The sequence below is a fragment of the Lotus japonicus genome, chromosome 1, assembly GCF_012489685.1.
Source record: "Lotus japonicus ecotype B-129 chromosome 1, LjGifu_v1.2".
Taxonomy (NCBI): Eukaryota; Viridiplantae; Streptophyta; class Magnoliopsida; order Fabales; family Fabaceae; genus Lotus; species Lotus japonicus.
Genome location: NC_080041.1, coordinates 7,489,135 through 7,502,096, shown reverse-complemented (window position 1 = coordinate 7,502,096; position 12,962 = coordinate 7,489,135). Strand labels below are relative to the sequence as shown.

Here is a 12,962-nt window from a genome sequence, read left to right as displayed (position 1 = left end):
ATTCCAACACAAATTTGCAATAAATGATATGAATACCCAATTAAAACCCATTGTTGACTACTTTCTACAAAAACAGAAAGTTCAAACCCTTAATCCACTAACTTGGATCTCTCCTCACCGTCTTTTACAACTAGTTCTGAGAATCACCATTGAAATTTTGGTTCTCGCACATGACAGATGTTCTACGCGATGCTGGGACAACCGGTTCGACAATTGCACAACAGGAAACAATACCAGCATAAAATAAACAAAGCAAAACACCAAAGTTTTTAACCCAGTTGGGTGCAACATCACCTACATCTGGAGGGCTTCGCCCAAAGAAAGGAAATCCACTATTTCAAGATTTAAGAACTACAGACACTCATGAACACCTCAGCTCATAGTTCTTTTCCTATTCTACCCAGTGTTTTTCTACTTAGTATATCGACCTAAGTATGAGAGCCCCTCTCACTTTCTCTCAATCACTGCCACAATGATTGGTAAAACCAATAAGCAACGCAGGTTTGAAGAGATTACAACTCAACTAAAACAAACCAACTCTATGTCATATGATAATCAATGGAGGCAGTAGAGTGGTGTACAAATAACACAACAAGGACTCACAAAACACAACCCTAAAACTCAATCCTTGGGTGCCCAACGCACACTTAGCAACTAGGGTTAAGCCTCCTTAAATAACCGTTCTTCAGGTCTTGATCTTCAATGGGCTTGCACGAAAATAGAGTCCACAAAACAGATCTGGAACAAATCTTTTTAAACCAGTAACAAATCTTATCAAATAAGATTTGAACAAAAGATAACAACTTTCACAATTTAAACCAAATCAAATCTTCTTCAGCAGATTTGATTCCACTATAATATATTCCAGATAGCACACAGAAGCTTCTTCAACAACCCTAGCTTGTTGATCACGTAAAACAATTCAAAACTTCTAGAACAAACATGCAACACACAGCACGATGTCACAACATATGCTTCGACATTAGGTTGTTTTTGACAAAATGCAAGACAACCACGAGTAACAACAACCATCACCCAAACCAAACAAATAACCCGAACACCAATGCCAATACCAGTATGCAAATTTTTCTCAGTTAAAAATCACAGAACCTTCGCTTCAATCTGACTGACTATCACAAGAGGAGAAAAGATCCTATAAAATTGGGGAAACGCTCTGAAGGGTTGATCTGATCCACAAAGTGTACTTCTGGAATTGCAGTTTCGGTTAACAGATAGACCAAAACTGAGTCAAAATGAAACTAACCCCCTTGCCGCTTGATGTCTCTGACGAAGGGATGTCGAGAAAGGGAGCCGCACCAGCAATTGAGGGTGGGTAACACCAAATCACCAAGAACATAACCCCACCGCAACATCAACCATTCCTCAGCTTCGTCTAGCAAGAGCCGCCACAGGCACCACGACTTATAGGATCGGCCCAAGACAAAACCCTAAAACAAACCCATCAACTACTGATATGGAAGGACACATATCTGCAGAACCTTGCGGCCACGGAGATCGGCGGACGAGATGACAGAGGATCACAAAGCGCGGAGTGAAGAATGTCGGCGAAGGGATGCACAGAGAGACAAGAGGCGAGCACGATCCAGGTCAGCTGAATCAAAGCTTCGCCGCCGTGGCAGGAAGGGAGACCAGCAAGAGCGGCCCGCCACTTTATTGGAAGCTAAAGAACCTAGCGCCCCTCACCGCGAAAGAGCAAGGATACCAGGTCTCGGAAGGGGCGAAAGGAAAGACAACGAAGGGAGTGGCCGCCGCGCACAAGGGCGGCGCAACGGCCACCCAAGAGAGCTAGGGCAAAAGTGTAACAGAGGGGAGAGGAGGAGAGAGGGCTCAAGATTAAAATAATATAATGCACTTCAAAAAATAAATCTCAAAGCAAACCAAACACAATAATTTTCAATGAAAAAGTTTAAGTATCACATATATACTTGATTATTTCAATAATCTCAAAGCAAACCATACCAGTCACAAATCCAAGGATAACCTTGATTATTTCACAAGCACATCATAATTTAAAATTAGGGAATGTACGTACGTATAAACTCTAATATTGAGAGAACCCCAAAAACGGTTACTCCATATGAAACCCACTTGAAGTGTGTGTTATGAAGTATCAAGAACGAAGAAAGAATAAAAGCTGATCGGGTGGATCACGAGAGTGGGGCTGCCAAGTGAAAAAGTGAAGCCGGCGTGCTGGGCTGTTGAACGGACCCGGGAGGGGCTCCTGCAAGGGACTCCAATGCCAAAGTGAGTAGGGGAATCGAGTAAAGGGGTAGCTGAAATTGGAGAGAATAACGTACCTTAGAATGAGTGAGTTGTACCCCTTATATACTTGTTGGAGTACTAGGGTTGGAGCCATGCAACGTCATGCATGGCCCGTACTGGTGGGTTATGGGCCGTTGGATCCTCCTGCTCCCTCTGTGGTTTGCAGTGATCCAACGGTTTAGATTACTTAGGGGGCCCACCATCCAACCACCCTAGTTCCGTAGGGTGGTTGGCTTAGGTCAACCCCTAGGTGGTGGGGTCCATATACTCGGGTGACTCCCTTCCTTGGTCGTCCCACTTGGGCCCTACTCGGGCAACACCCTTACCTGGTCGTCTCACTCGGGTGAAACCCTTCCCTGGTCGTCCCAGAACAGTAGCCCCCCAGCTCTAGTCCACTGAGGTAGTGGGCTAGAAGCTTCCGGTCAGGTTCGCGTGAATTTCCCTACGTCCTTAGGGTCGGTTCCTGCCAACCCTTACTGGAACAGTTGTTGCCCCCCAGCTCTGCCTCACTGCATGAGTGAGGCGTGAGCTTCATAATATGTACGTACGGTCGTGGGGACGATCGTCACACCCATGATATGGGACGGCCGGCACCCCCCATGGACCTTGGGACGGCCTAGGGGGACGGGCGGCACATTCATGGCCTTGGGACGGCCTAGGGGGACGACCGGTACTTCCATGGCCTTGGGACGGCGAGGTGGTCCCGAATTCCAAACGTTACGTAACAGTAACATGAAGCGACGTTTTGGCAGCGTCATTAATGCGTCTGACAAGAAATGGCACGCGTTACGTCGTTTCATTCCCCTTGATGACGTGGCAGAAGCTGATTGGATGATAGCCTTCCCGCCTCCCCTAGCGTCATCATTACAGATGTAGGGTTTGGTGAAGCGTCGCTTCCCATTCCTAACTTCCCTTATAAAAACGGGGGCAGAAGGGGCTTCATTTGCGTTTTTCCCATCCTTCCGCACCTCAAGCTCTCATCTTTTCATCCTTTGAAGCTCTCTATTCCGACGTCGTAAGGCGCAGCTTTCCAGGCGGTCGTCCTTGACTTCCCGGTGATCATCCTCTTCTTGTTACTTGGTGAGTTCTTCTCGACTTCTTCCGCATTTTATTTTCTTCTTCTTCTCCTCGTCCCGTCCTTTAGGAGTTCTTAGGGTGCGTCTTTTCGGGTGGGAGAGAGCTGCCTCTCCCCCCCGTGCGGCGGAGGGGCGGTCCGTGGGCCGGTCCTCCGGCGCTGGGTTTGCTCTCCCTGCCAGGGACAAAGGCGGATCCTATTGGTTTTCCCCTTTGAGTCGTGGTCAATAACTTGAGATATTGAAACGACTTTTTCCCCTTGTGCAGGTTTAAGTATGGCCGGAGCCGAAAAGAAAAAGAGCAAAGCGGTCGGGGGAGGTTCCAAGCCGAAGATGAGCAAAGATGCTCCGAAACGGAAAAAGATCGACCGAGAAAAGTGGCCTCATTTGGAGGGTGAACGAGTGCATTTAGACGATTGGTGTCGGGAAATACTGGGGATCGAGTCCTGTTACGCTAATGAGGACGAGGGGCACTTCCGGCGACAGTATTATCTGTCCGAGAAGCAGATCGGTCCAGGGCATGACGTTTTCGCGCCTGGCAAGAAAGAGAGGCTCCCGCAAACCCCCCCCCCCCCCGTTCGGCATCTACATGCACATTTATACCATGAAGAAGGTGAAGGTACGGATGCCATTAACCGACTTTCAGGTTTCAGTGCTGCGGCATATGATGGTGGCGCCCTCCCAACTTCACCCCGGGGGCTGGGGTTTCGTGCGCGGTTATGAGACTTCCTGCGCGCTTTTTGGGCAGGTGTCGTCCCTGCCCCTCTTTTTCCACCTTTTCGCGGTCGCCCATACCCAGGGTCACGGCAGTCACGGCATGGTGACTCTGAGGACGGTGTTCCCGATCTTCAAAGCCTTTGCCGATTCGTATAAAGACTTCAAGGACCAATTCTACCGGGTGGCGCCGACCTCACCGCCTCCGTTCTGGTGGTTCGAGCCGGGACCGACGGGCGGAATGCGGGCGCGGTTCCCACTGGCCTGGAACGCGGCCCACTATAGAGAAAAGGTCACCTCATTCAGTTTCTCGGACGAGGGGGCCCTATCGGGGGCCGATTTGAAATTCAAGCGGCTGTTGATGGGCGCCGTCCGTTATGTCATGGAAGGGGACAAGAAGGTCCCGATTCGTCCCCTTCGATGCTATGATCTGTGTTCCTACAGCGTTCGAAGGAACGCTAAGTTTCTGCGTAAGCTACTTACTTGTGATACCTTTTCCCGTTGCTTTTTCCTATTTCGAGTGCTAATGTTGTTTTCATTGTTGGGCAGGTGGCATGGCGGACATTGACAGGACCTTGTTGGACGCGCTCCGAGTTGAAGACGGGCAGTCCACGGATGAGGAGGCGGAACAAGAGACTGATGCTGCCCAGGGGGAAGAGGGGCATGCTGAAAATCAGCCCCAGCCCGACCTGGAAGATGGGGGAGGGGCCGTAGTTGGGGGGACCTCCGATCCCGTCCAGGGGAAAGGACGGTCGGGTTCCGAGGAAGAGGATACTCGGGGTCCGGCCTCGAAGAAGCGCCGAGTGGATGACCCTCAAGATCATGCTGATGGTGAAGTGCAGGGCTCTGAGCCGGAGCGGGCAGTGCCCGTCACCGTGGTACCCCCCCCCCCGAAAGGCTTTCCATTTGGGGTCCTAGGGCCGGCAACTGTCGGAAGCACCTGGCGCAGATCGACGAGCTCGTGCTGACGGAGAGTGATCAAAAGTACTTGGGTGATCGGGAGCCTGCTGGGCTCCTTAATTATGTTCTCCGGGCCTCGCTCAAGACGACATCTGCTGTCAGGTATCTCCAGTTGTCGACCCTTCCTGAACTGGAGGAGCTCAGGGAGAAAACCGATAAGGACGACCAGCTAATATCCTCCATGAACAAGGAGTTGGAAGAGGGGTGCTCTGCTATCGAAGAGCTAAACAAATTGCTGGACAACCTGAAGCTCGAGAATGAGCAGCTGAAGAAGAAGGTTCAGGACGGCGATGCGGTTCGTGAAGATCTGGAGGGGCGGCTGAAGTCTGCGGAGGGGAAGGCTGAGACCGGCGCAACTCGTTTGAAGGAGGTAGAGGCTGCTTTGTTGAAGGAACGAGAACAGAGTTCGGCCGTAAAGAAAGAGTTTGAGGCCAGGATCGCCTCTCTGGAGGCTGACAAGAAAAAGCTGACGGCCACCGTGTCCAAGATTAACAAGGCTTCTTTCAACAATGCGGTGAGCCAGCTTACAGTTGTCAACCCGGGTTTGGAGACCGGTCCGGTCAGGTATCGAAAGGTGGTCTCCGAAGGCCGGATCGGGACCGTGGATTCCAATGGGAAATTTACCCCAACCTTCCCGGAGGAGAATGCACCCTGAGGGGGTTGTAATTTCATTTTGTTCTAGTCTCTGTGTTTTTCTTTTTTCCTTTTTGTTTAAGTGTTCTGAGCCGTGCTGGGCTATTGTAATCGGTTGTAATGACAACCAATGTTAATGGATGGACTACTCGGTTTGTTTTATTTCCGATCTATATTATTTGACGCGCCCGGTCGGGTCTTGTGATTGTCCCGGTAGGACTTTTAATTTTTTGTGTTACGCGGGGTCGTAAGGTTATGGCGCCCCGAGGGCTTCTAGATTCCATGCCCGTGGGTCCCTTCGTGCCCGATAGGTCTTTCGATTTGTTGTGCCCGGTGGGTCTTTTAATTTTGTGCCTGGTGGGTCTTTTTGTTTTGTGCCCGGTGGGTCTTTTTACTTGTTGTGCCCGGTGGGTCTTTTAGTTTGGTGCCCGGTGGGTCTTTTTATTTGTTTCGATCGGTTCCATGTGAAAATAACTTAACAAAACGCTCCTTCTTGATTCATTAAATAACGCAAGTATGCCTGTCGGTTACAAGAGGAGGGTTGGAAGTAGTTCCTTGATTCTAGACTTAAGAACATAAAAGAAAAACAAAAACCGGTTCCAAACGTTTGATTGGCAAAGCTAGCTGTAGTAGCGGTTCAAGTTGGTGGCATTCCAAGTGCGGGGGATTTCTTCGCCCGAGAGCTTTTCCAACTTGTAGGCGCCGGTGCCGGTTGCTTCAGTTACTCTGTATGGGCCTTCCCAGTTGGCGGCCAACTTGCCTTGCTCGGTCCCTCGGGCCCCGATGCTGGCGTTGCGGAGGACTAAGTCCCCTGGTAGGAACGCGCGGTGGACGACCTTCTTGCTGTAGCGGATGGCTGCATGCTGCTTCGCGATCAACTCCCTACAGTTGGCGACGGCTCTCCTTTCGGCGAGAAGGTCCAGGTCTTCATTGATGAGTTGGTCGTTCTGACCCGGGTCGTGGCCCATGGTACGAGCGCTCGGCTCTCCAATCTCTGCTGGGATAACCGCCTCGGTGCCGAAAGTTAGGCGAAATGGGCTCTCCCCAGTCGTAGAGTGCGGAGTTGTGCGGTATGCCCATAGGACATGATCGAGTTGCTCTGCCCAATTTCCCTTAGCGTCGTCCAGTATTTTCTTGAGTCCTCTAAGGATTACTCGGTTCGCCGCTTCGGCTTGTCCGTTCGTCTGGGGGTGTTCCACAGAGGTGAAGTGGTGCCTGATGCGAAGTCCGTCCACGAGCTCCTTGAACCCTTGGGAGGCAAACTGTGTGCCATTGTCGGTAATCAGGACTCCAGGTACCCCGAATCGGCTGATGATGTTCTTATAAAAGAAACGTTGTATGCGGGCCGAAGTGATAGTTGCAAGGGGTTCTGCCTCAATCCACTTGGTGAAGTAGTCTACCGCGACGACCAGGTGTTTCAGCTGCCCTGGTGCGGTTGTAAAAGGTCCCAAGAGGTCCATTCCCCATTGGTGGAAAGGCCAAGGGGAGACCATAGTCGAGAGTTGTTCGGGCGGGGCTAAGCGGTGGTCGGCATGTTTCTGGCATGGGTCACAGCGCTTAACGTGGTTGGCAGCGTCCTTCTCCAGGGTGGGCCAGTAGTAGCCGGCCCGGAGGACCTTTCTTTCCAGAGAACGCCCGCCGGGGTGGTGGCCACAGCTGCCCTCATGGATTTCGGCGAGCACATACTCTGCACGTTCCTTTGATAAGCACTTAAGGAGAGGGGTGGAAAATCCTCTCTTAAAGAGGTCTCCATTCACCATGGTGTACCAGGAAGCGCTTCTAGTCAGCTTCTTTGCTTCCGACTTGTCGGGTGGTAGCCAGCCCGTTGTGAGGTTCTTAACAATAGGGGTCCTCCAATCGTCGTCCGTGCCAATGCTCAAGGTGTTGACTCCAGTGGAACGGTCGGGGCCTGCGACGTAAGGGAGGGCCAGTGTGCCCTGAATGACTGTCCTGTTCAGGCCGAGTTTCCCGGTGCTAGCCAGCTTCGCTAGGGTGTCCGCGCGGTCGTTTTCAGTTCTTGGGACGTGGCGGAACTCCACCTTACGGAAGGTGGCGGCCAGCCGTTTCAGGTGGGAAAGGTATTGTTCCAGAATTGGGTCCTTGGCCTGCGCTTCGCCGTTAGCCTGGGAGACCACAAGTAAGGAGTCGCAGCAGACAAGTATGTCCTGCGCCCCCAGGTCCCGCGCTGTCACCAGACCGGCAATGCAAGCTTCATACTCAGCTTGGTTGTTAGTGGCCGGGAAATTAAAGCGTAGCGATTGTTCTACGATCATCCCTGAGTTGCTTTGTAGGACGATCCCGGCGCCGCCCCCCTCTTTGTTGCTCGAGCCATCCACGTGGACGACCCAGGAGATTTCCGCCGGTGGGTCTTCCTCGCTCGTGAGTTCCACCAGGAAATCTGCTAGGACTTGCGCTTTGATCGCCCGTCTGGGCTCATATCGAATGTCATGCTCGGATAGCTCGATCGACCAACCCACCATTCGACCGGCTAGATCTGGTTTATGGAGGACTTGTCTGACCGGTTGATCTGTGCGGACAACGATGCTATGAGACTGGAAGTACCTTCTGAGTCGCCTGGCCGTGGTTAGGAGAGCGAGTGCAACTTTTTCGAGCATCTGATATCTTAGCTCAGCTCCCTTGAGCGAGCGGCTGACGAAGTAGACCGGAAGTTGGGCCCCCGCCTCCTCTCGTACCAGCACGGAGCTCACAGCCTTGTCTCGGACAGCTAAGTATAAGTATAGGGGTTCTCCTGGCTTTGGACTTGATAGGATTGGGGGGGAGATGAGAACCTCTTTCAGCCGGGAAGGGTTTCACCCGAGTGAGACGACCAGGTAAGGGTTTCACCCGAGTGAGAAGACCAGGTAAGGGTGTTGCCCGAGTAGGGCCCAAGTGGGACGACCAGGGAAGGGAGTCACCCGAGTATACTCGACCGCGAGCGGGACGACACTCACCCCTAGTCCGAGGACATGGACCCCACCACCTAGGGGTTGACCTAAGCCAACCACCCTACGGAACTAGGGTGGTTGGATGGTGGGCCCCCTAAGTAATCTAAACCGTTGGATCACTGCAAACCGCAGAGGGAGCAGGAGGATCCAACGGCCCCTAACCCACCAGTACGGGCCATGCATGACGTTGCATGGCTCCAACCCTAGTACTCCAACATGTATATAAGGGGTGCAACTCACTCATTCTAAGGTACGTTATTCTCTCCAATTTCAGCTACCCCTTTACTCGATTCCCCTACTCACTTTGGCATTGGAGTCCCTTGCAGGAGCCCCTCCCGGGTCCGTTCAACAGCCCAGCACGCCGGCTTCACTTCTTCACTTGGCAGCCCCACTCTCGTGATCCACCCGATCATTTGGCGCCGTCTGTGGGGACCGAGTAAACTTTTCCTTCACCACGTGCCGTCAGAGACAAGTGCAGCAGCAACGAGCAATGGTAGAAACCCGACAGACCTCTCGCCGTTTCAACCGAACCCCCGAGGGACATGTGGAAACTCTGGACGAATCCGCGAACCACCAACACTCCCCCCGGCCCCAGAGGACTACCCCTCCAACTCCACCTCGGGGACGATCCCCGGAGGCAGGGATCCTTACCCCCCATGCCGCGCACGAAGCCCTGTGCAGGCTGGAGGCCCGAGTTAGGGCGATGGAGGAGGAACACCCTCCGGAGGAAGGGCAGGAGCGCAATGTCCAAGCCCGCAACACTCGGGACGAGATCCGCGCCCTTCGAGCGCGCCTCCGTCAGCTGGAGGAACTGGAGGAACTCTCTAGACAAGAGCCGACGTTCTCTCAAGAGGGGGAGACGGGAAGGAGGCCACCTCCCCCGTCGGACTATCACAACGATCATGGCCAGGAACAAACCACCGAAAGGGTCGTGAATCAACCCCCCCATCACCGCAGGTTCCACTCCCCGCGCAGGAGTTACTCCGGACGGAGGAGCCCCATTTCCACCAGGGAGCCCCTCAGGGACCCGATCCGCCCACATGGCACCCTGGTGGCCCTACCTCAGACTATCAATGGTCCTCTCTCTCCAGACATCATGGCGACCCCTTTCCCCCCAGGATGGTCAAGGCCCAAAATGAAACTCTATGAGGGTGACTCCGACCTGACGGAGCACATCAACTTCTTCGTGGGAGCCATGCAGTATGCCGGGGCTACTGACCCGATCTACTGCCGCTGCTTCCCGATGAGCTTGGGGAAAGGCCCAATGAATTGGTTCCAAAACCTCCCCAACAACCCCATCCACAACTGGGAAGGAGTTATGTCCAACTTCTTAACCCAGTATTCCTCCGTGAGAAACATTCCGAAGTCAGAAGAAACACTGGCCCTGATCAAGCAGGGCGAGAAAGAATCCCTGAAGGCTTTCCTTAACCGCTTCAACAAAGAAGCAGGAGACAATCCGGACCTCCTCCCTCAGGTCCGCCTAATCTTGGTACGACAAGCGCTCAGGCCAGGCCCTTTTTTAACTTCTTTGGATGGGAAGAAAGCCAGGACATTGGAGGAATTCCAAACCCGATCAGAGAAATATATTAACATGGAGGAGGCGGCAACATTAAGGTCCACCAATCAAAACCCAGGCCATAGGCCCCCTGAGAAAACCCGGGACCCGGGTGAACCTAAGCGCGATCGCGAGCAGCGACGGAAGAGCCAGGATGAAAAAAAGCAGAAGCGGAAGAAATTCGATAGTTACACCCCCCTGAACTCTTCCCTCTCCCGCATCTTGCGGGAGAGAGCCTCTACTGACCTCAGGGACAAACCCCCCCCCCCCACTACTCACGCGGGAGGATAAGCTGGATTCCAAAAGGCTTTGCGAATTTCATGACAGCCCCGGTCATAACACGGACGAATGTCTGAACCTGAAAGACAAGGTGGAAGAACTGGTCAGAATCGGGAGATTGTCAAAGTACGTAGCCCTCTCCTCAGGCAACCTCCCTCGTCCGCATTCACCACCTCCTAGACGATCACCCACCCCACCCAGGGCCGGTGCCCGGACCCCTCCCAGGAATCGCGCACGTACACCCCCTCGAGAAAGGAGTCCCCGTCATAGAACCCCCGACCGACGCAGGAGTCCCGAACGTCGTAGAAGTCCGGATCAGCGCCGATCTCCAGAACGGCGGGACCAAGATGACGTACGACGACGACACGAGACCAATCTGGTCGACGTCGGATCGATTGCTGGAGGATGGGCAGCAGGTGGACCATCAAACAACAGTCGGAAGAAGAGCACTCGAGTTATCATGTCAGCCGCTGGAAGGCCTCGTCCTAACTCCCTCCGTACACTGCAGCAGAAAGTTCTCATCACCTTCACGGAAGACGACTACGGCACGGACACCGGCGAGGAGGACGACCCGATTGTCACGGAACACTTTTACCATGTGACTCTCTCTCACTCCCCAGTGTCGTACACGTCAGATTATTAATCCACCTCAGCCTTCTTCCGTTAGCAAATTGACAAAATGACTAACGTTGCTCACAGAGTGTTAGGTGAGGGACGATTTATGTAATTAAATTAGGTGAGGGACCAAAATCGTGACTTTTGTAAACGTCAGGGACCAAAGTTGCAATTAAGCCTTTTAAGAACTAAGAGCTCCTTGTCAGCACCTCCAATGGTAAAGTTCTTAGTTCTTAGTTCTTAACTCAAAAATAAGAACTAAGAACCTTACATTGGAGATGCTCTTAGAGAATCGTAGTCTTACCATACATGCTGCAATTAATGGCCATGAAAAGGAGTCGCTCAATATCCTTGAGCTGCATTCTCTGAACTAGATTCTCAGATGTCAAATCTTGCACAATTTCATGGTAGCACGTTAAAGTGGCCAAGTGAACTGGAAGCATCTTGTCATCGTTCCTAGGGATCAATGGCAACTTGTCATTCTTTTCAATCATAATTTGTAAAAATTCACAGCCTCCTGTAATTGCAGCCATGCAAAACGCCGTGTTTGCCTCTGCATTTGGTATTTCCAGGTCTCTTGGGGTCAAGTGTTCAAACTTCACAAGCTTTTTCACAAAATCAGTGTTGTTTGCGCTCACGGCAACATGAAGAGCTGTATCTCCACTTGAATTCAAGGGAACACGTACCATATCAGGAAATTTATCATAAATGGATTTTGCTTGGCACCACATATTTTGGAAGGCAAATGCGTACAATTCTCGTTTTAAGGAACCTGCAGCAATCCTTGCAAGCTTTACATCATCACATGCCCCTAATATATTATAAAGAAATTCTAGCAACACTCCTTTTTCAATTCAACATTTACTAATTGGTTAAAATTTAAATCGTGTGGAGTACACTAAAAATATAAGATCCATATAAATTAAAACTAATTAATAAGAGAGTGTTGTTAATCCTCCTCTCTACTCTAACTATATACACAGGAATCTTATCATGTTTATCTACCCTGTACCAAGAAATTAAAGAGTTTTTCGGCAAGTTAATTTTTTTGTCATTTGGTCACCAGTCTCCACGAGAAAAATGGTCCCACGTGACTAATCTGACTCGGGATACGATAGTGATGTTAGCAAGTTAATTTAGCACATAATGATCACATTGTGTGATTATATATATAACTTTCTATTTAGCTTTTCACAATTAATGACCTTACTTTTGCCTTAATTTTGAATTTTTTTTAGTTAGTGGACCCTATATATAAGATTGTTCAATGTGATAGTTTCAACTTTCAAGTATATATTAATAAGTTAGGAAATTTAAAAAGGGTGTATATATAAACTTACTCTGTTCCGCCCCTGTGTGAACTATTGGCTCCTGAGTTTGTGGGGAAATACGATCTGATGATATTATAACTTCAATGTTGGAGGTATCTCCATTCTCAATGAAAGCTCTTCTAAACATTGCAAGTGAATTTGAGTATTTGACCAGCAAAATGAAAATGTTAATTTAAGTAGCAATATATGTAAAACAAATGCTGATTTGGTGCTCAAACTCTGTAAGTTCTCCTACTCTTATAAGTAATTGTACAACAAAACTTTTATATTGGGTAGAGAGTGTGGATCATGTGCGTTGTGAACTTTTGTTTTCCTTCCTGCGTCAACGGTTCACACTTCCATTTCCATGCATTGTATATTGCATTTGACAACTGCGTGGAAAGATGCTGCAGCCGACAAGGAGAAAAAGAAAAAGCAAAGGACCAGGTGAGTTTTGCGAAGCAACAGAGAAATTACGCACGAAGAAAGACACTGCTGCCTACGCGCAAAAGGAAAATAAATTACATACAAAAACACCACAGTTTTTTATTGGCACTTAAAAAAAAAATCGTAACAGCTACTTTGGTCAGCTGAA

At 50.6% G+C, this 12,962-nt stretch overlaps 2 protein-coding genes across 2 annotated transcripts; one reads left to right on the top strand and one right to left on the bottom strand.

Annotated features, from left to right (window-relative positions):
• The first annotated feature begins 1,527 nt into the window (after positions 1-1,527).
• Positions 1,528-5,685, top strand: LOC130713406 (uncharacterized). Its single transcript, XM_057563198.1, has 4 exons — positions 1,528-1,819; positions 3,625-3,894; positions 4,620-4,948; positions 5,020-5,685. Exons 1-4 carry the CDS (start codon positions 1,528-1,530, stop codon positions 5,683-5,685), a joined length of 1,557 nt encoding a protein of 518 aa, XP_057419181.1.
• A 4,992-nt stretch (positions 5,686-10,677) lies between these two features.
• Positions 10,678-12,601, bottom strand: LOC130731563 (uncharacterized). The gene is made up of 2 exons (XM_057583850.1): positions 12,398-12,601; positions 10,678-11,829 (listed from the first exon to the last, which is right to left on the bottom strand). The coding sequence occupies exons 1-2, from the start codon at positions 12,513-12,515 to the stop codon at positions 11,342-11,344; spliced, it is 606 nt and encodes a 201-aa protein (XP_057439833.1). The 5' UTR covers positions 12,516-12,601; the 3' UTR covers positions 10,678-11,341.
• Positions 12,602-12,962: the final 361 nt, after the last annotated feature.

What these genes read in the sequence shown, in the direction of transcription:
- LOC130713406 (XM_057563198.1), top strand. Translation starts at nt 1,528, where the DNA reads ATGACAGAGGATCACAAAGCGCGGAGTGAAGAATGTCGGCGAAGGGAT. An exon ending in AAGAGAGCTAGGGCAAAAGT is followed by an intron (nt 1,820 to 3,624) that starts GTAACAGAGGGG and finishes CCCCTTGTGCAG; the next exon opens with GTTTAAGTATGGCCGGAGCC. An exon ending in GGGCAGTGCCCGTCACCGTG is followed by an intron (nt 4,949 to 5,019) that starts GTACCCCCCCCC and finishes CACCTGGCGCAG; the next exon opens with ATCGACGAGCTCGTGCTGAC.
- LOC130731563 (XM_057583850.1), bottom strand. Translation starts at nt 12,515, where the DNA reads ATGTTTAGAAGAGCTTTCATTGAGAATGGAGATACCTCCAACATTGAA. An exon ending in TCACACAGGGGCGGAACAGA is followed by an intron (nt 11,830 to 12,397) that starts GTAAGTTTATAT and finishes GGATTGCTGCAG; the next exon opens with GTTCCTTAAAACGAGAATTG.